Here is a 21,400-nt window from a genome sequence, read left to right on the forward strand (position 1 = left end):
TACCAAGTCTATAGGTTTGGCCTGTTTTTGGCCGAGATATTTGAATTTGCAGTTGCTTTGCTTTATGAATTTTGATGTTTGTGATTTTTTTAATTAATTTATCAAAATGATTTTTAAACTACTAAAATTTACAGGAAATGAGATTTAAACTTGGTTGGAAAATAGTAGGCACACTATAATGCCAAAATCAGGGTTTTGTCAATAGAGATATAAAAGAACTCCAAAGAATTAGAAGAACTGGGCTTTAGGCTGAATTGGTTAATGCTTTTTTTAGGTCATTTAGTGGGCTAAGTTGAATTGTGATGGGGCTACAAGTTCTTAAAAAATATTATAATTGGCTGAATTAGTTAAACAATTAGGTGGTTAAATTTAAAATTTTACATCCAAGTGGGTTCGATATTGCTCTAACTAATTAACTGCCCTAACTCACATATGCAATTTCGATTTTATTTAAAAGCCTAAAATCATAACAAATCACTTTCTACTTTGTGACATAACCCTGTCACACTAACCAATGAAACCCTATTTCAGATTTCTAATCATGACTTTTATAACATCAAATTATGTGGCATGATAAGTAAATAATGATATTAATTTACTATATTCAGTAATAAATGGTACTAAAAATCAAACTTCTAAATAAAACTTAAGACTTTCTTTTCCTTGCTTTTTTGTTTCATGAAAGCTATAGATTGAAAACAATGGAAAACCGCTTTTTCTTTTCAGCCTTTATCAGTTTAATGGGTAATGCTAGACTTACCATATTTTTATACCATATTGTGTATCACCTATCTAATAGAGGTGGAGCCCACCAATACAATGGGTCTCACTTCTATTAGAGAGATGGTACATAATGTGGTATGAAAAATGTGGTAAGCCTAGCATTTTTCATAAATTCTCGATGAAACCAAAGTGTGAATGATGATTAGAGTTGTGAGACAAAAAGCTTGAGAATGACTATAACAAGAAAAAAAAGAAAAAAAAAAGAGAGAAAACTAATTTTCTCAAATTTGTTTTTTATTTTCCAAATCCCGCGCATATTTTCCATTGATGTTAGTGATCAAAGGTCCAATTGCATTTTCAGGTTAAAAAACTCTGGTCTTTAACATGAGAACATTTGTGTGAAACGATGATAACACTGTTTTATTATCTCTGGCTAATCACAGTATGTCACTCGTGATAATTTTTTCACATGACAGTCTATGATTGACCAGGAATAGCAAAACATTACTATTCCCATTTCACCAAGTTTTTCTGCCTCGACAGGTGACAGAATCAATGCCAAGTCTGACAGAGATTCTGTAGGCCACAATCATGACACGTGGTGTGTACAGAAGAAGAGTGCAATCTGCTTTCGTGCTTTTATTTATTTATTTATATGTTCTTTCTACTTGGTAAGCTACCTGGATTTAGCTTTTTTATTTATAGAAATTCTATGATTGCATTCATAATTCAGCCAAAAAAGCCATTAGCCACAAAATGGCCAATACAAACTAGCCACAAAAAGGCAATTACAATGACGGAGCAATCTAACATCAAAATTAAGACAATTTGGTGCACCACGACTAACGATCATGCATGATCAAAGAAACTCTGGCATAGGCATCCCAACTAAGATTGCAAACTTAGAATAATCAAAAAGAGATAAAGCTTGAAAAACCAAAGCCATAACAATACAAATAAAACTCTCACAAAGGAGAGCTGAAAAACTCTCACAAAAGGATAGGTGAAAACAACACAGAGAACCCAAAGAGTCTCTGCAACTTATTCCAAACATAAAGAAACAGCAAAAAAGATGATGGTAGAGATCCAATGCCGAAATGCAGGTGAATTTAGCTTTTATTTTTATGAGTTTTTTTTTCTTCAACTTAAATTTGATCATATCATAAGTTTTTTTCCCTAAAAATATTACAGATTTGCATTAAATGGTTGAAGATGAGATAGAGTTTTAATATGCTCTCTATCTCTTGTATTGAGATTATGAAAAAAAAACTATAATTTTTTTCATTATGATATAAATAAAAAGAAAAGAAAACTATATTCTAGTAAAATTTAGAAAATAAATTTGAATTACCCTTCAAAATATACATTATTTTTCTATTATGATAATCACCCTCTATAAATCTATCGAGCTAATTCATGCATTTGGTTGGTAGGAAAAGGAATGATTTTCCATGTTTGGTAAGTCCAAATTTGGAAAATGATTTCATGACTCATGAGAAAATATAGGGGAAAATGAAACCCTCCATCTACCTTAGGTTTCATTTTCCATTCGCATGGGGCATGTGTTTTAAGAGATTTAACTTCATCTCCTTGGTTTATATATTATTTTTTTTAAATAAATTTTTTTGTCCTCGAATATATATTTTTCTTTAAATATTTAGTTATATATATGTAAAAAATTATTTGAATTCGATATCATTTGACTACTCAATTAAATTACTAAAATTTTAAAAATTTCTTGAAATTTTTTATAAAGATAATATATGAATGAAGATTTAAAAAATAGATAATTTGAATCATTAGAAAAAAATAATTGTAAAAAATATTAAAATGCATTCTTCAAATAAAATTATTTAAATAATCTCTCAATAGAAAAAGACTATATATATATATATTATTCATTAGAGGATTCAACACGCTTAAAGAGGAGGAGTGGCACTGGCAACAAGGTTAACAGAGTACGTTTTTCCAGGTAAAACTACTATAAATAAGTCACACGCCCATAAGACCATTTCAGATTGATCTACCAAACCGAATTCACGTATGGAGTCCCAAAACAACCAAATCCCTCCGACCCAAAACCCTCCTCCTCATCAACCTTTTCCTCAGTCTCAGTCATCAGCACCACCACCCGGTTTCTCAGCCAAAGTTGTCAGCCAAGTAAAATCCAATCTGATTTTCAAGTCCAAGTGGGCAGAATTGAATGGGGCAGTGGGTGATTTGGGCACATACATACCAATTGTTGTGGCCTTGACACTCTCTAGGGACTTGAATTTGGGCACAACATTGATTTTCACTGGGGTCTACAACATTATCACTGGTGCCATCTATGGAGTCCCCATGCCAGTCCAACCCATGAAGGCAATTGCAGCCACTGCTCTGGCCAACCCAGATTTTGGTGTGCCTGAAATCATGGCTGCTGGGATTTTAACTGGAGGCATCTTACTTGTTCTGGGTGTCACAGGGTTGATGAAGTTGGTTTACAAGTTTATCCCTTTATGTGTTGTTAGGGGGATTCAGCTAGCACAAGGCTTGTCATTTGCGTTGACTGCTGTCAAATACATTAAGAAAGTTCAAAACTTGCCCAAGTCTAAGGCTTTGGGGGAGAGGCATTGGTTTGGTTTAGATGGATTGGTTCTGGCTATTGTTTGTACTTGTTTTATAGTGCTTGTTAATGGTGCAGGTGAGGAATATCATCAGAGAAGTGAGGGGCAGGCTGATGCTGCTGTGGGTTCTAATAATGATGTGGAAGGGAGGCCTGGCAGAAAGGCAAGGTGGAGGAAAATCATAGCCTCACTTCCTTCAGCTTTTCTGATTTTTGTGTTGGGTGTGATTTTGGCCTTTATAAGAAAACCAAAGATTGTGCATGAAATTAAATTTGGACCCTCTCCCTTGGAAGTGGTGAAGATTTCTAGGCATGCATGGAAAGAAGGGTTCATCAAAGGGGCAATTCCTCAGCTACCCTTGTCTATATTGAATTCAGTGGTAGCTGTGTGCAAACTGTCCAATGATCTTTTTCCTGAGAGGGATTTCTCAGCCACTTCACTTTCAGTGACAGTTGGGTTGATGAATGTGGTGGGGAGTTGGTTTGGGGCCATGCCAAGTTGCCATGGAGCTGGTGGGCTAGCAGGGCAGTACAAGTTTGGGGGTAGGAGTGGTGGGTGTGTGGCTCTTCTAGGCACAGCCAAATTGATGCTGGGTTTGGTCTTAGGGACCTCCTTGGTGACCATTTTGAACCAGTTTCCTGTAGGGGTCTTGGGGGTTCTGCTTTTGTTTGCTGGGATTGAACTAGCCATGTGTGCCAGGGACATGAACACAAAGGGGGAGTCTTTTGTGATGCTTATTTGCACTGCAGTCTCACTAGTGGGATCAAGCGCAGCACTTGGCTTTGTGGTTGGGATGGTTGTGTATTTGCTTCTGTGTATTAGAAAATTGGGCAGGGACAAGCCTGCTTCTATGATATGGATGCATGGTGGTGTCTAGACTTTTGTATTTGTTTGATGATGTAGCGTACATTTTGAAGTTGGTAATTAAGTTGGTGCGTGCAAGGTTTGGAATTGATTTGAAAAAGAGTGAGGATTTTGTGGGATTGAGGAATTTTCTGCAGAACAGAAAGAAAAGGTGCTTGCTTTTTTAGTTTTTTACTTGTAACTTTGCCTTTTTGTAATGGTTTTAAATTGGTGTTCTGGGAGAGAGTCAACAAGTGAAAAAATTACTCACTAGTGGGTTGAGTCTCAGTATTTGTTGCCTGCAGCTTTTCCCTCCTTGCTTACATTGTAGATCGCCTACACTGTAATATGTATATATTGACTTACTATGAATAAAGGAAAGCAATTGTGTTCATATTTCTTGAAGCTGTTGTCTATCTTTCTACTGATCATACATATATTGACTTGCTAAAGAGGTACATTCATTGTAAGCTGGGTTTTTGTTTTGCCAGTGTGTATCTCTCTCATCACGTAACTTGAAAAAGATAGACACATAATTGTATACAACCGTTACACTTAAAAATTTCCTCCTTACAGAAGCTCATGTTTTTGACTGAACTGATCAAACACTTGCACATCAGATTCACCATTATAAATTGATGTCCACATTCATGTAATTGTACTTTTTGATGCAGAGGTGGAAAGAATCATAAGCTGCAGTAATTACCAACTTCTAGTACTTTTTGGTTCCTCCAACTGCGCCTCCACAATAGCTGCAAAGATATGAATAAATATAGAAAGGATAAGAGCCCATTTGCGCCTAAGCATATTCTTCATTAATTGTGCTGCTAATCTGCATCAAAGATAAGATAACCAACCCATTTTCCATGATTTTATTCTCCTTAGTTGAAATTCAAGAGTTTGAACGGTTGACCTTCCACTTGGGTAAAAAGTTAAAAAGGCAAAGAGGGAAAACAGAGGAAGCCTCTGAATAAACAAATTTAAGTATATAGAATAATTTAGTAATGTTGCTGACTGACGTGTAAACCTAATTCTGAGCCATTTCTCATCTCGGAAGTCAATTTCTGCATCTTATTGGAATTAGTGCGTTGGTAGAGGCTTTTACTACAACAGAATGATAAGATACCTCCTCCTTTAAATAAAGAGGATGCCCTGCTTATATGCACAAGGATTTGAATAAATTCTGCTGCTGTTCATAGGGACCATACATATATGCTTCAGTAATTTTGTTGACATTCCTAGGGGATCTACTTCAGTTAAAACCACAAAAAAACTCTCTTTTGTAAAAAAAAAAAAAAAATCTAATTTCTCATACTGGCGAGGTTTCTTACAAAAAAAAGAAAAAGAAAAAGCGAGTGAACCAAAAACAAATGAAATATTGTGTTATATTTTTTAGGATCCAAAAAGTTGATGCTCAAGTGTGAAGCCTATAGTTACACTATCTAAAGCATTGCCTAAAATAAATTTGACTTTGATTTAATTGAAACTCTTGGCCCAAAAACTATAAAGAACAATTTAGGGCCACAAAACAACGCATGTGATCCCAAAGTAGCTACAATGGTGCATTACCGAAGAAGCAAACAAATATACGAGTCTTAATGGTGTTCATTGTTACATGCACCTTTTTTTTTTTTTCTGCAGTTATGATTTGTTTTTTTAGCCATTGCTCTAAGTTTGTCAGCTCCTTCGGTTTAAAGTAGATTATCGCTTGTATTTTTAAAAAAATGACAAATTCAGAAATCGGTTGGCATTTTTTAACACTTAAAAAAAAATTACAAAAGCATCTTTCCTTTTGGTAATACAAAAATGATAAGATAATACCTTTTTTTTTTCTTTTTTTCTTTTTACTTTTTACTGTATAGACGTCTGCCAAGTGAGATGGCTGGGCATCTAAATTCATTTTGAGATGTGGATGAGTTGGGGAGATCCAATCCTCGTCGCCGACTGTTTCGCCTGTTACGGGTGCCCTCTGGTTTTGAGGTTGGTGTCTAGGACAGGCAGAAACATAGATTGTGTGATGATTGTGTCCATTTTCCATTATTTTTTCCTTTTAATTTTACCTTATTTCAGCATCTCTTCTTGTCACCTGGATAATGGCTCTGGATTATATTTCTATATTTATAAATGGCTTTTCAGTTGGGTTGTGTGGTCAGGGCGCACTAGGAACTTTTTCCCCTAGAACATGAGCAGTTAGCTCAGCTTAACTTCCAATTTTAAACTTGAAAAGAAAGATAAGGAAAAGATTAAGAGAGAGAGAGAGAGAGAGAGAGAGAGAGCAAGATTGTTTACAAATTATGTCCCTTCGTGACATCTTAAGGCAATAATAACCCATTCGTCATTCCAGAAGCCAGTCTATGCGTCTACCATGCCTAAATGCAAGCCAGAGGGGTCAAAAGGAAAACGCTGCTTCCATCATTTTGGAAGTACAATGGCCACTTCAGAAATTGAGAAATTATTGGCTCGTTCTCTGACAGCTTCGTAAAAACTCAAATTCGGGTAAAGCAAAACGAAGAGGCTCCTAACCTCATCCAAAAAGTGTATCATAAACAATATAATGGCATAAGAGAGCATTTTTTATTTTCAAATACACAAGATTCAGCTCCAGTTGAGTAAAATATGATAGCAGCCTCATGCAAAATTAGAGAATCTTGGTCACAAAGGAACTATATATTAATAATATACAAATTAGTACAGCCATGGAAGAACATATTTGCTCATGGTAGCAAGATATTTACATATTTACTCATTACACTTGATGTTTAACCAGAAAGGATGCAGATCTTCCTCCTGAAAATGCTTGAAGGCCAAAAGAATTTTTAAACTTAATGGAAGAAATAATCTTTCATCTATCCAAATGGGTTTCCTCTCTTTGAAGAAAAAGTTTCTGAGTTGCTGGGTGCTGGGTATCTGATACTTGGTTGCTGAAATGGTTGCTGAGTTGTGCTTAAGGCGTCAAACACAGCTTCGTCCCTGCCAAAGCCACCGACTCCTTGTGGTCTGCAATGAGGATAGTGGCCGAAAAATTAAGAAATTATATTCATTGTCAGCTGAAATGGCTCGTAGCATGCGATGCGATACAAAAAACGATAACCAAGAACAAATCATTTACCTCACGTAATTATTTTGCAATTGCTGCCCCATGTAGGCACCTGAGATGATTATATTATTAGACATAAACAAAACAAGAAGCCAAGACAAGTTGACAAGAAACAGAAGATAACGAAATGAATTTACTAGGAGAGAATGCAGTTGCAAAGGAAGGCGAATGTGATGGCATCATGGATTCATTAGTTGGAGATTGAGGTGCCTTTAACTGCGAAAAATGAGTAGGAAGGCTGGAAGCATGCATCAAGCCTGGAGGTGCTGACACATGATGCAGAGCTCCTTGCAATGGTGCCATGGAAGGAAACTACAACAAAAATAATACTTGGAAGGTTCAAAATAACTATGATTTGAACTTTTATTTATTGAGAAGAAAAAGAATGCTCTTAAACATAAAAATAAAAATAAAAAAGTCAGTACGAATTTTAAAAACTTCGCAAAATTGAGAAAGAATAAGATGTCAGTTTGAATGTTGTGCATACATGTGTGGAATGTACTACACTTTTCTCTTCATTAAGATCAAACGGGTTTGTTGGTTTTGCTGGAGCAGGAAATGCAGGAGCAGGCTGTAAATGAAAATAACATATCAATAATCTGCATACAGTAAGAAATCTTAACACAGAACATATTCAGCTTGATTCATTTTTATACATTATATACCGTTGTGTTAGGGTAATACTGCATGCTGTACCCCATTCCAGGAGCTGGAGCAGTATGCCAACCTGAAGCTTGTGCAGGGACTGATGAATACCTTGCAGAGAAAAGGTCCTGTAGAGAATTCAATATAAGATAATGACTAAGAAATTTTTTACAGAAAAAGAAATATGAAACAACATAAGACAATTTGATACCACTGGAAGTTCCTTTCTCATACTAGCTCTTGTTTCCGCTGGAAAGTATTGGGATCCAGCTCTACTGCCGGTATCTTCAGCTGGCTTTAAAGAAGATTGAGTTGATTTTTCAACAGGAATACTGAGAGATCTTTGTATGTTTGGTGCCAGTGGTAAAGTCCTTGACTGCAAATGTGTATATTAAGCAATAAAGTAAGAAAAAACCATAAACTACATAAGACATAAGAGAAAGCAGTATATTTACGTTGAAGAATTTTCAGAATAATTCATAATCAGTGATGCTAAACTGAATTTTCAATATTTAATAAGGAGGAAACGATATTTATCTTACCTCACCATTTGAAGCTCGAACCGGAGTATTTATATGTTGTGAACCGCTATCTGCAGTGAAGGATAGCTGCATACTTGGTGGCTGCTGCCCATTATTAACTTTTAGAGTGGTATCACCCCCACTAGGAGGAGGTAGAGCTAGCAAAGGACCTACATTAGCAGGTTGTTCTGGTACAGCGGTACTAGTTGATGTAGATGTAGAAGCAGTTAGAGCATCAAGTAATGTTGGCATCTGCTCTACAGGTGCAGCTGGGGCAGCACCACCTGCAGGCATGTTGCTTATACACAAAGTTGAGGGTGCAACGTCATTGCGTGGTGTCTCAGATGCATTAGTCGCAGGTACAGATGAGGGAGCTGACAATTCAAGTAGCAAAGACTCCAAAGGGTCTGGGTTTGGAACCTGAGATGCCTTCTCCTTTGAAGATGAATCAAATGAGGCCCAGTTGTTATCATTATTAGGTGGAGGTGTTTGCTGTGATTGTGAATTTGCTGCGGCAGGTGGGGGGTCGAAATCAGTATTGAAATCAATCAAGCTTACTATTTTGTTTTCCGTCCCATTCTCATCCTGGCCATTGGTAGATTTGATTTTCTACAGAGGAAACCACAAACTATAAGTGCATATCTTTCTTGAAAACTGTCTACAGAGCCTATGAACCTACATAAAGAAAAACACCTATGCTCCAATCAAATATCCATCATAATGTAGCAGCAACTGACCTGATTATGAGCAGAACCATCAGCATTCTTCTGATTTTCTGTAGAAATTTCACCAATCTGTAGAGGAGGCACATTCTGCGCTAGTTTCTCTTCAGTGGTGCGTGCAACAAGGGAACGAGACCTCTCCATGTTCTTCTTATTTTCAGTTGCCCTGCTTTGGACCTTGACTTCTCCACTTGAGGATCCATTGCGTCTGGTTTTTTCCTCCCGAATCCTGTTATCAACAATCTCAAAACGCAGAGGATTTCTCTTGACACCACCACTCCTTACATTTTCTTGAGAATATCGAGGACTTCTTCTTTCATCATAGTAATATCTTAAACTTCTGTCGGTACCTCTTTCACCTGGACTCATTCCTTGACTATAACTCCGTTCATGCATGTCGTCATCATGGAAGCTCCTAGATCCACCATGNATATGAACCTACCTTCCTGCCTTCATCAGACTCCTCATTACTCTGTATAAAATGAACAAGAATCTTTAACTGGGGGCAATCAACAGAACTTACAAACAATCCATCATCACAAAACCAAAATGAGGTCTATGTTTGTAGTGCTTGCTGCTGCTGATATAGCGTGCAGATCAGGAATGGCCAAGCTCTCCGCAGACGAAAGTAGTAAAATATGAAATAAAATATTGTATGTGCAACCATTAATAAATGTGTAGCTCACCAATCGCAGCCTTGAGAGTTTGTTCATACTTCTCTCACCAGTGTAAACACTCCTCCCACCAGTGTATTTTCTATCCACGTAGACATGCTTGATAAAATCCCTGAGTCTATGAAGATTACTGGAGGAAAGTATGTGAATTAGAAAACACCTGGTATGAATTCATTAACCCATTAATAGAAGATAAATACGCTTAATCACCTGCCATCAGGGTAAGCATGGTACTGAGGATCCCATTCTTTAAAATAAATTTGTCTTGCCCGCTGTTAATGAAAATTTTAGTAAGAACCTGAACAGAACATATACATACAGAAAGACCAATGAGTATGCACGCTCACCTCATTCCCCCCTGCCTGCAGAGCACTAACTTCTTCTGCATTAAATTTAGCCATCGACACTGATTTCACTCGGTGAGTGAACTCCCGACTGAAGAATACGAAAAATCTTAATAGGTCAGCACTTGTAAAACACAAAATCAAAATGATGCCATGCAGAATTTATGCACATCACAACAAGAATAAAGAAAACTATAGAAAAGAAGGGTATCACGGAGAGGTAGTGAGTGTAAACCGGATAAGAATACTTACTGTACTCCACTACAATTTGTACACACAAATGTCAAGAAGGTTGTGCAGACATATTGTGGTCCCTGCACAAAGAATACATGTTAAGAATAATGTTGAACATTTGCTTGTAAGAGAAAACGTACGAAACTGCGCTTTCCACCAAAATATAATTAAATTTTTCACAAAAACATATATATTTCTTAAGTATCTTCTCATATATCTTTCGAAGCACAGTGCGTCTTGAATGCAATAAGAAATCTAACACATAATTAACCATGCATTTACAGAGTTCAAATGTTAATTTGAAGAAAATAACAAACTGAGGGTTTTGCTGCTTTCCCTGATATGCTGCAGATGAAGAACCGTTGTTGATGCTTTTAATTTCACTTGTATGAGGACCATATAACAATGAAGGACACACACCAAAGAGATAAGAAAATATGCAAAGAAGATGTCATACCAGACTATTGCAATTGATGCATCTTTTATTCTGAGGATGTTTCAAAAGAGTGCGAATTGTTCTTTCGATTTTCTCATCTTCCTTCAACCGATTACCCATTTCTCAGAAAATTATGTAACCTGAACAAAAAAGAATGGATAAATAATTATTCCCACACAAAAAAAGGTCATCTTTACTTTCTTCTCCAAAATTTCTCACCATCCAAAGGGAAAATTACAGGAGGAAACCAACCTGATTATATAACCAGTGCAGATTATATCGATTTCAGCATGCAGAAAAATTTGGCACCTCCTTCCATCCAAAAAATAGAAATGTCATCTTTCATAAATAATTCAAACATCATCTATAAAATGATTAGAAATGCATATTTTCTCTTTTTTCTTCAGAAAAAGAAAATTGAGAATAATCCTTCAACTATATAAATGCAATGTTTTACATGAATATGAATGTTCCCTGTCCTCTACTTTTCCCACATTTTCTCAGTAACCAAACAGACGGAAATGAAATAAAACCACTTGTTATCCATATCCGATCAAAATGAAGGAAAAGAGGACGACATTTACTCTACTTTGCTCAATTTTCTGAGCAAGCAAACAGAAAATTGCATGGGGAAACCAACCTGATTATATAACCAGTGTAGTTTTTGTATGATCTATGCCTGCATCCACCGGCGTGCAGAAGAAACCCCAGAAATTGGCAACCGAGGGAGGAAGTGAAGATAATAAGCGTCGCAGAGAACCGACGGCTTAGAGTCGGACATTTGTGCAACGAAGTCGGTTAGAGAGAAAGAGAGAGAGAGGAGATAAAGAGGTCAAAGGGAGGGAGTGAAAGTTGCCGATTCGAACGGTTAAATTTACCGCTAAATAATAGTAGCCGTTGAATCTATGCTGATTCTTTTTTTTAGTAACAAAAACAACCGCCACTTCCTAATTAAACCATTAGTCGCTCGCTAGCCTCGAGGGTATTATTTTTAGATGTGATGATACATCAAAGAATGATGTCATACCAGTTTAGCAGTAAATTGAATAACAGACTTATTTTAGGTATTGTTCTTTCGAGAGTATATTATTTCCCTATATTATTATTATTGATGATATTAGTGATGGCGGTAGGAGTGAATAAGTTGTATAGTTTTCTTCGGTTTCCTTTCCGTTTCCATTTTTATTCTAGGGATTGTGGGCGCTAGGCGCTATCCTGGTCTTTTTATTTATTTATTTATTTATTAAAAGTATAGCCGCAATATTGTATACTGGCAGAACTTTTAAGTTATAATTTGTCAAAATTTTAGAGAATAAAACAACTACATATTCTATTCGTATAGCTGCGCAGCTATACGAAATCAATATCTATAAAGTATAAACTAATGCAACTAGGACGATCCTTTTTTAAAAAAAAAAATTAAATAGTATAGCCATTCAGCTGTACTACGATTTTTCGCAAAAGGAAATAGTATAGCCGGGCGGCTATACTATCATTTTGCAAATGAAGTAGTATAGCCGCACGGCTATACGCTGTTTTTTAATTTTTAAAAGAAATAGTATAGCCGCCCGGCTATACTCGGTTTTTCCTAATTTTCTAATAAACAAACGTTCAATACTCGTCTTGAACTTGTACGTACATATTTTTCATATATAATACATGTATTTTTTTAACTTTTTTAATAATACGCACAAATTCACGTCGTATACATATAATTCTCATATATTATTGAATACAAATAATATATATTAAGTTATTTTATAGTAGCTGAACTTTTAACTTGTAATTTGCCAAAATTTTGGCTAATAAAACAATTACGTATTTTATTCTTATAACCGTGTCCGTGTGGCTATACGAAATCAATATCCATAAAGTATAAACTAATGCTACTAAGTGCCCGTTTGGCATTACTTATTTGGGGTGATAAGTTATTTTTAAAAAAAATTGGGAAGCCCAGCCTATGTGGTAAACTATGAGAAAATCACTTATTGTTAAAAATTGCTATGAGAGAAAGCTATAAGGGAAAGCAGCTAAGAGGCTCCGTCTTTCTTAATATATATATTTTTAATTAAATAGTCTACGTCTGCGGCTATACAAGGCCTTTAATTTTTTTTTTTAAAGATATAGTCTAGCCGTACGGCTACACTCTGTTTTTTCTAATTTTTAAAACCAATAGTATAGCCGCACGATACTGGATTTCTTCCTAATTTTTTAATAAGCAAACGTACAAAACTTGTCTTGAACATGTACGTATGTAATTTTCATATATAATACACGTATTTGTTTTATAAAATTTTCAATGATACACACAAAATTCACATATTATTGAATACAAATAATATATATTAAAATATTGTATAGTGGCTGGTGTAATAACCCAAAACAAAATATCTAAAAAGTAGGATTAATATATTCTACCAAAAAGACGATTTTGCCCTCGCATTATTTAATAGGGAAAAAGTTGACTTTTTGATCGACAAGGAATTTGATAATTCCGCTTAGGCCGTTGCATAGAGCACGGCGAAACGAGTTCGTAGACACGGAGTAGACCCGAATCGGAGTTGTAACGAAGAAAATACGGTCAAAATACCGCGAAGGGCAAAACGATAATTTGGACAAGAAGTCAGATTTTTATCTCTTTTCTTCTTTCTCTCTCCTCATTTCTCTCTCCTCTCTCTCTCTCCTCCCGCGCGACACCTCCCGCGACCTCCGTCCCTTCTCGTCGCCACAGCGGCCACCACAGGCCGGCCTGATCTCCGGCGTAGGTACCAACGGAACCGTCACACCCTCGCCGTCACGCCACGACCCGTCGCCGCCCTTGCATCGGCCGGAGCTGGCCGGAAACTGGAGAAAACCGCCGGTTTTCATTTGAATCTTCAAGCTCTTCGATCTCCTTCGTTTCTCAACCAAATCGTTCGAGTAAGGTATGGTTTCTCAGCTATTTTTCATGCTCTAACTGATGGTTGGCTGGGTTTTGATCGATCCTCTATATCACTCGATTTTCAATTTGAAAATCGGCCGAACTTCGGCCGCCGTGATAGGCCATTTTCGGCCACTTTTTGGGGTATGTCCAAGAACAAAAATGACTCCAAGCGGGGTGTTTTACCTAGGATAGGAGTTTGGAGTCTTGGTTTCGAGTTTTTCCGGCGAGCCGTTATCGCTTTGGACACCCAAACTACCCGCGCATGTGGAGGCGCGTGGGTGTGGGTAGTGAAGTGACTCTGTGTAGTTTTGCGATCCTCGTGTTGTCACGAGCGTGTAGGATTTCGCGGATCTCGATTTGGAGTCCGTTTGAGCCCCGAACGGATTTTCCATATTACGCGATCCCTGGGTGCAGTGTCGTCGAGCCGTTGGATCGCACCCAAATTCAGATATGTCGTTTTACATGATTTCAGGATGGTGTAGGATTTGACGGATCGCGAATCGGATTCCCGGATACTCCGAAATCGCGAACCCTGGGGCTATGGTTTGGATTTTAAGCGATACTGCGGTTTTGGTTAATCCGACCGTCCGTTTCGGACCAAACTCACGGGACATGGGTCTTTCTCTGTAAGGAATCTTTAGAGAATCCCAGATTGGCAGTCGGATATCGTGGACCCCACGGGGTTCCGGATCGTCCGGTCTGACAGTTTATCGCTTAGAACAGTTTCGGATCTTTTAAGACCATTCTAATTGTCTAAAAGGTTAATTGGGCATAGGATTGACCTTAAAAAATGAGTGCACGCATTTCTAGAAACCGGGGGCAGGGTGTTTAAATTAATTCTGTTATTGAGCAGTTTTATTAATTTAATCTTTATGGGTAATCAGGCACCAAAGGCCCGACAGAACCACATGAGGGACCTTCAAGAGGTCCAGCTAGTTCGGACCATCAGTGAGTGGACTTTCTTTCATAAATGATTTTATATAAATGAGTTATATAAACGATTTATACAAATGAGTTTACATAAATAATTTTATATTGATTTTATATAAATAAATTTTTATAAATAAGTTTATCTGAATAAAATTTCATTATTTGATCTCGAATAAGTTTTATTATGTCTCCGAGCATGATTAGTACAGTAATAGTTCTATAATTCTGTGCTGCTTACTTATCCATGCTAAAAAGTTATAGAAACAGAGTTTGAGGTTTGAATCAGATGAGATAGCAGCATAATTTGAGATTACAGTTATTAATCAGATTTTCCTAAGGAAATTTATTTTAAAACCATCATGTACCCGATTTTGGTGATTACCCTCAGTTGGACTGATGTCTACGGACATCCAGTCTGATTTCAGTTTCGTCAGTGCACTTGACATTGCCTCACGAGTTTCGGGGACGCTCGGACCGTGAGTGCCAGGATTTGCGGCTCAGCAGACTTGGTGTCCCGAGACCTGCCAGGATTTGCGGCTCGGCTGACTCTGTGTCCCCGAGACCTGCCAGGATTGCGGATCAGGCTGACTACGGTCCCTTGTATCTTGCCAGAGCGGCTCGAGTCGACTTGGTGTCATCGAGACCTGCCGGCGAATCAGGCTGATCATAGTCCCCTGAATCCTGCCAGTTTGCGGCTCGGATAGACTTTGTGTCGCCGAGACCTGGCAGGGGATTTGACGGATTTTACAGGGGTACAATTAGGTGGTAGTTTAAAGGAATTTGAGTACTTTTATACAGCTATTGCTTTCAATCATTTTATATCAGTTTCCTCAATGTTCGTGCATGTTTTATATCTTTATATAATTGTTCAGTTTTACGAATTTATATACATACATTTATATATAGTTAGATGAACCCCTTATATTAAACACAGTTGAACTTTAGTCTTACTTATCCAGTTATTTTTACCATGGGGGTTATTAGGATTATAAACTGTTTTCAAGAACATTATTTTTTGTCCACTCACATTTTCAAACTTGTTTTTCACCCCCAGGCTGTAGAAGTGCGCAGGCATCCACCACCGGGCCACTCCTAGCTTCCGCACCACCAAGAAGCATAGGATTTTATTGTAAAAGTTCTTGAAATCTTGTAAATTAGTAGAAAATGCTCTGATATCTAGTTTTAGTGGGAAACTTGATCTGGTGAATGTTTGGTTGTTTTATTCTGGCAGTTGGTGGAAAATTATTTGCTTGTTTAACAGGTGGAAGTTTTTGGGTTTGGACAAATTACAGGGAGACTCTGCCGAATTTTCGGCAGGAGTCTAAAGAAAGTTTTATTCGTAGTTGTAATAAGAAGGGTAAAAAGGTCATTTGTGCCCGACATTCGCGAGGTGTCGGACACGCACAGGACTTGGTTCGAATTCCAAAGTGGAATTGGGATCGGGTCCTGTCAACTGGACTATTAAGTTGTAATTTGCCAAAATTTTGGCGAATAAAACAAGTATGTATTTTATTCGCGCGGCTATACGAAATCAATATTTATAAAGTATAAACTAATGCAACTTAGAGGTCCTTCTTTCTTATTATTATTTTTTTATTAAATAGAATAGCCGTGCGGCTATACTGTGCGCTTTATTTTTTTTTTTAAATTATAAAGAAATAGTATAGCCAGCCGGCGCTACGCTGATTTTTTTAATTTGTTTTAAAGAAATAGTATAGCCGTCCGGCTATACTCTGTTTTTTATTAAAAGAAATAGTACATCCGCTTGGCTATACGCTTCTTTTAAATTTTAAAAGAGTCAGTATAGCCGCACGGCATACCCTGTTTTTAAAAAAATTTGATTGTGCTTCATGGCGATTTTTTTTTAACAGAAACATCGGAAATTAAATTCAATGATGAATGAAAATATACCCCTACAAATCATATTCGTTAAGAATCACACCTCTCATATGCGAAAGTCCCTGTCGCTACCGTCCAAATCAACGGTGTATCACCATTTTTGTTTTTGTTCAGAAAGAGGTAGAGAGAAGGGGATGAGGCAAAGAAGATGGATTGGGAGGAAGGAAGAAGAAGATGGATGGGCGGAGGGTTTGCCATGGCAACTTTACGTCAAGAAGATGGATGGGCGGAGGGTTTGCCATGGCAACTTTACATGAGAGAGATCACAAATGCCAATACTTGTAATTTATTCGTGATACGTATGTGGAAATGTATGCATCCGCTTATGCACTGTGATTATGAAAAAGCCTCGAGACAATGATTGAAGAGAATGCTTTTGTTGCCAGCCAAATTTATACCAGCACAATTGCCAAAAGATAGCTTTCTTTGTTTCGATAAATCCATTTTGGCTGTGAGAGACTTTTTTTTATAAAAAAATTAAATTTATTTTAGAATTAAAAAAGATAATGGGTAGTTGTGTTCCATAAAAATAGGATTCATTATCTGATTTTTTTTTTTTAAATATGAAAAAGTGTGAATTTATCATATTATCTTCATTTAATTAATAATTTTAATTCTTAATGTTTGGATTAATCAATGGCATTTTCTGGTATTTTGAATGTTTCACCATTCTCTGCCTTTTGCTTTATATATCTAGATACATAATTGGCTCTTTATTCGGCGATTTGTATATAAATATATAGGGTTAATCGTTTTTTTAGTCATTGAATTTAGACCCAATTTGCATTTGAGTATCTCAATTTCCAAAATGGTTCCCATGGGCCCTTTTTTTTCTTTTTTTTTTTGAGAAGGAGAATTCATTCATAAAACCACATATGTATAAAGAGCGACATGATACAGTGGCCTCGTTAAAATCTTCCTAGGACAACCTCATGGGACAAATCCTATGGGAGGAAAGAGTACCACACACGTCATGTGCTAACATGAGAGTCCAATTCAGATCACTTTGGACCATTACAATAAAAGAACAAGTCAAAAATAAAACCTAACACAAAGACCTCTGACGAGAACCGCAACTAGAGACCAACACAGTAAACCCACATGAGAGAACCGTAGAAACCCCAACTAGTAAGCCCACATGAGAGGACCGCAGAACATCCCAATTGTCAAAAAGAAGCCTTCTATGAGTAAAATCATAGTCTTTTGACACCCCTATAAACTGTAAGTCATACTATACCAGAAACCAGGAGAGAACACGAAGGACGAACACAGAAACAACAATAAAATGACCTATGAGAACCACTCCATTTCAACTCAAAACCTGACAAAGAAAACCTCATATGACCAAGCATAGTTCTTCGGTCGGCGAAGAGTAAAGAAGAGCACCACATCCCAACAACTACCACCAGTGCCACAAGCTAGCCAATGCTTTAAAGCAAAAAAAAATAGTTTACAACAAAGGCCTCCGGCCTCAAAGATCAAACCCTAGCAAGGGCGATAACAGAGCATATCTAAGGAATTTAAATACAACAAAAACAAAGTTCAAGGGAAACAGAATGAAGGAATCCTACGAAGGCTCAAGGCTCGTGAGCACACGATCCGGCTCAGCTGCGGAGCTCAGTCGACTACTGGCTGGGGGGGCAAAACAGAAAAATGTGAGTGGACAAAAATAAAGTTCAGTTCAGTGTAAACCAACATAATATAACCCCACTGTTTAATAAACCAAGCAAGAAATCCGAATGCATCCCAAATCATCAAAATCAAATAAATATTTATATATGTCAAAACCAAACCAATGCCGGATGCCAAGTCCGAAATCCAAACAGAACACTAAACAAACCCACCAATTAAATATTATAAGTCCCAAACCAAACTCTCGAAAGCGTACCCATTGGCACGACCGGCAAGGAAGTATCCTCACCGAAAAACAAGAATGAATGAATAGTTATATACATATGTAAATATATATATATATATAATATAAGAGATATATATACATATATAATAATAATATAAATATGACCAACACCTAGTTGTACCGGGGAAACAATCCAACCGGGGGATTGTTTGACTAGTCACCATGGCAGAGACCCCATGAAGAGTCCTCAATTCACCATGTAACTAGGGAACGAGCCGTCCAACCGGGGGACTAACTCTCAGCCAGCACGTACAGTCGATACCCTCAAAACTCGTACGTCTGTGACCAGTCCTACGCGCGCAGACTACCCAATCAAGGGTCTACAGCAACATCCCGTCAAGGATGCCCCGGGTTCCGACATTTCCAAGTATCTCAAGTTTCCGTATCCAAGTTCCAAATCCGGGGAGGTACATAGGGTAGTGCTTATAGCACTCCAAACTGACATTCTATACTCATCACTTTCCAAAATCTCATCTCAACAACCCAAGTACCCCACACATAGCCAAACATATATATAAATTCTCAAAATCCATATATACATACTCAAGATACTCAAATATGTCAAAACCCAAATATATTACCAATACTTTATGAAAATAAAGAATTTAACTATTAAATATAACATGCATTTCAATAACTATTTAATTCATATGCATAAAATTCTCATTATAAAACCATGCTTATAAGTTGAAAACAAAGTCCACTCACAAGTAGTCCCACACTGCCTAACCCTGAGAGGGTACCGCCTGCTGCGTATGCGTGGTCGGAGTACCTATTTCAGAACACGAATACGAGATTAATACAAAGTGTTTCGAACGAGAACTTGAATTAAAATCCTAATTTCCCGGGTTTCTAGCGAGTGTACGAGGAACGGAACAAACTGGAAGTTCCTAAGAGTTCCACAAGGTTTAAGACACAAGTCCCGTAAGTTTGGTCCAAAAAGGACGGTTAGATCGCTTACGATCGAACGGTTATCGAAAAATCTTCAAACTTTAAATTATTGAATCGGAACATCCGGGGCTCCGATTCATGATCCGTGAAATCCTACTCGTTCCTAGGAAAGTCTAGAGTAACATATATTGGAATGGAGTCGATCCAACGGTCCGAACCTATCGAACCCGGATAACGCACAAAATGCGAAAATCCGTTCGATAGTCATACGATGTCCGAATTGAGATCCGTAAAATCCTACGCACTCGTGACAACCAGGAGATCGCATTGGGACAAAAATTCACGTTTGCTACAGTGCCCACGCGCCGCCACACGCGCTGGCAGCGCGTGGGTGTCCAAAGCGATAACCCTTCGTCGGAAAAACTCAACACCTCGGCTCAAGACTCCTATCCTAGGTACAACACCCTATTTGGAGTCACTTTTGTTCTTGGGCCTACCCCAAAAAGTGACCGGATGTGGCCGGAATCGGAAATTCAAAATCGGCCGAACCCTAAGTTGAAATTCAATTGACCTATGCTCAAAATTAACGAAATCCTACCCAACAATCAGCTAGAGCATGGAAAATAGGTAGAAAACCATACCTTACTCGTCAAATTTGGTGGAGAAATGAGAGAGAACGAGAGGCCGAAAGTTTGTTGAAAAACTGTCAAAACAGCTTCATTTCGTGGCTGTTTCCGGCGACAGCAGCGGCGGATCGAGGTGGCGGTGGGTTGGAACGGAAAGAAGGAAGTGTGGTGGTTCCAACGGAACCGGTGCCGCTCAGTTTGGAGGTGTGTGGTGGCGATGGTGGAGGTGTGAAGGTGCTATCGTGAGAGAAGAAAAAAATTGGGGGAGAAGGTCTGTTCGCAGGAGAGAGAGAGAGAGAGAGAGAGAGAGAGAGAGAGAGAGAGAGAGAGAGAAATCTGGTTTTTTAAAAAAACAACTTCGAAATATTTACGGTTTTGCCATTGTCGATGTTTTGATCGTAACTTCTTCGTTACAACTCCGAATCGAGCCCACTACGTGTTTACGGACTCAACTCAATACGATCTACCCAAAAATACCAGCCACTGCCCCAAACTCTGTCCAGGTAAAAATAATGACCAAAATACCCCTACCTCAAGGGTAAATCCGTAAATTCAAAATTAATTAAATTAAGAAATTTAATTTAGAGTCGGGGTGTTACACTATCTGGGGAGGGGAAGAGGAGGAGAAGAGGGGATAAGAGGAAAGGAAAAATATGGAAGAAAAAGATGGGGAGATGAGGAGAGGAAGGGGAAGATGGGCGGACGGGAGGAGGGGCAGTGGCCACCTCCCCTCCTAACTTCCTCGCAGTTGGTTGTCAGCAAGGAGAAAGGGGATCAGAGTGCGGCTAGGGTTTCAATCCAATTCCCATGGTCCTTTAACTTTAGTTTCGTTATGACAAATGGTTATGCTGTCAATTTTGTTAACTTTTTTGTTAAATGCATGGGCAAAATGTTATTTTTGTATCAAAATTGATTAAAATATGAATAAAAAATTAAAAAATTAAAAAAAAAAACTCTCTCTCTCTCTCCTCCTCTGATTTCTAACCCCCCCAAACTTTATTATTATTTTTTGTTGTTTTTTTATTTGATTTTCTTTTATTGTTATTTTAAAGATATAATTTTTATTCATTTTTTTTGTTTTAATATAAAAATACAATTTTGCCCCTATATTTAACAAAAAAAAGTTAACAAAATTGTGGGCAGGACCATTTGTCCAAACGAAACTAAAGTTAAAGGACCACAGAAACTATTTTGAAAATTGAGGTACTCTAATTCAAATCGGGTCAAAATTTAAAAACTAATAAAACGATTAACCCTAAATATATATGTTCAATTCTTTGTTCGAGCGATGATGCCCAAGTCTTTTCACATGCAAGAAGAGTAAGATTGTAGAGTTTTACAAACTAGTGTAAAAAAAAAGTTCATGAC

At 37.5% G+C, this 21,400-nt stretch overlaps 2 protein-coding genes across 2 annotated transcripts; one reads left to right on the forward strand and one right to left on the reverse strand.

Moving 5' to 3' along the window:
- Positions 1–2,692: 2,692 nt before the first annotated feature.
- Positions 2,693–4,566, forward strand: LOC117614157 (molybdate transporter 1). Its single transcript, XM_034342871.1, has one exon. It carries the CDS (start codon positions 2,767–2,769, stop codon positions 4,204–4,206), a length of 1,440 nt encoding a protein of 479 aa, XP_034198762.1. The 5' UTR covers positions 2,693–2,766; the 3' UTR covers positions 4,207–4,566.
- A 2,254-nt stretch (positions 4,567–6,820) lies between these two features.
- On the reverse strand, positions 6,821–11,625 carry LOC117623232. Its single transcript, XM_034354173.1, is given in 16 exon segments — positions 6,821–7,169; positions 7,282–7,321; positions 7,407–7,581; positions 7,757–7,840; positions 7,935–8,042; positions 8,126–8,290; positions 8,457–9,044; positions 9,173–9,586; positions 9,588–9,629; positions 9,844–9,961; positions 10,042–10,103; positions 10,179–10,266; positions 10,428–10,489; positions 10,867–10,985; positions 11,098–11,157; positions 11,486–11,625. Coding segments are annotated over 14 exon segments (2,196 nt in total). The 5' UTR covers positions 10,966–10,985; positions 11,098–11,157; positions 11,486–11,625; the 3' UTR covers positions 6,821–7,018.
- Positions 11,626–21,400: the final 9,775 nt, after the last annotated feature.

This window comes from Prunus dulcis, chromosome 1, assembly GCF_902201215.1.
Source record: "Prunus dulcis chromosome 1, ALMONDv2, whole genome shotgun sequence".
NCBI lineage: Eukaryota > Viridiplantae > Streptophyta > Magnoliopsida > Rosales > Rosaceae > Prunus > Prunus dulcis.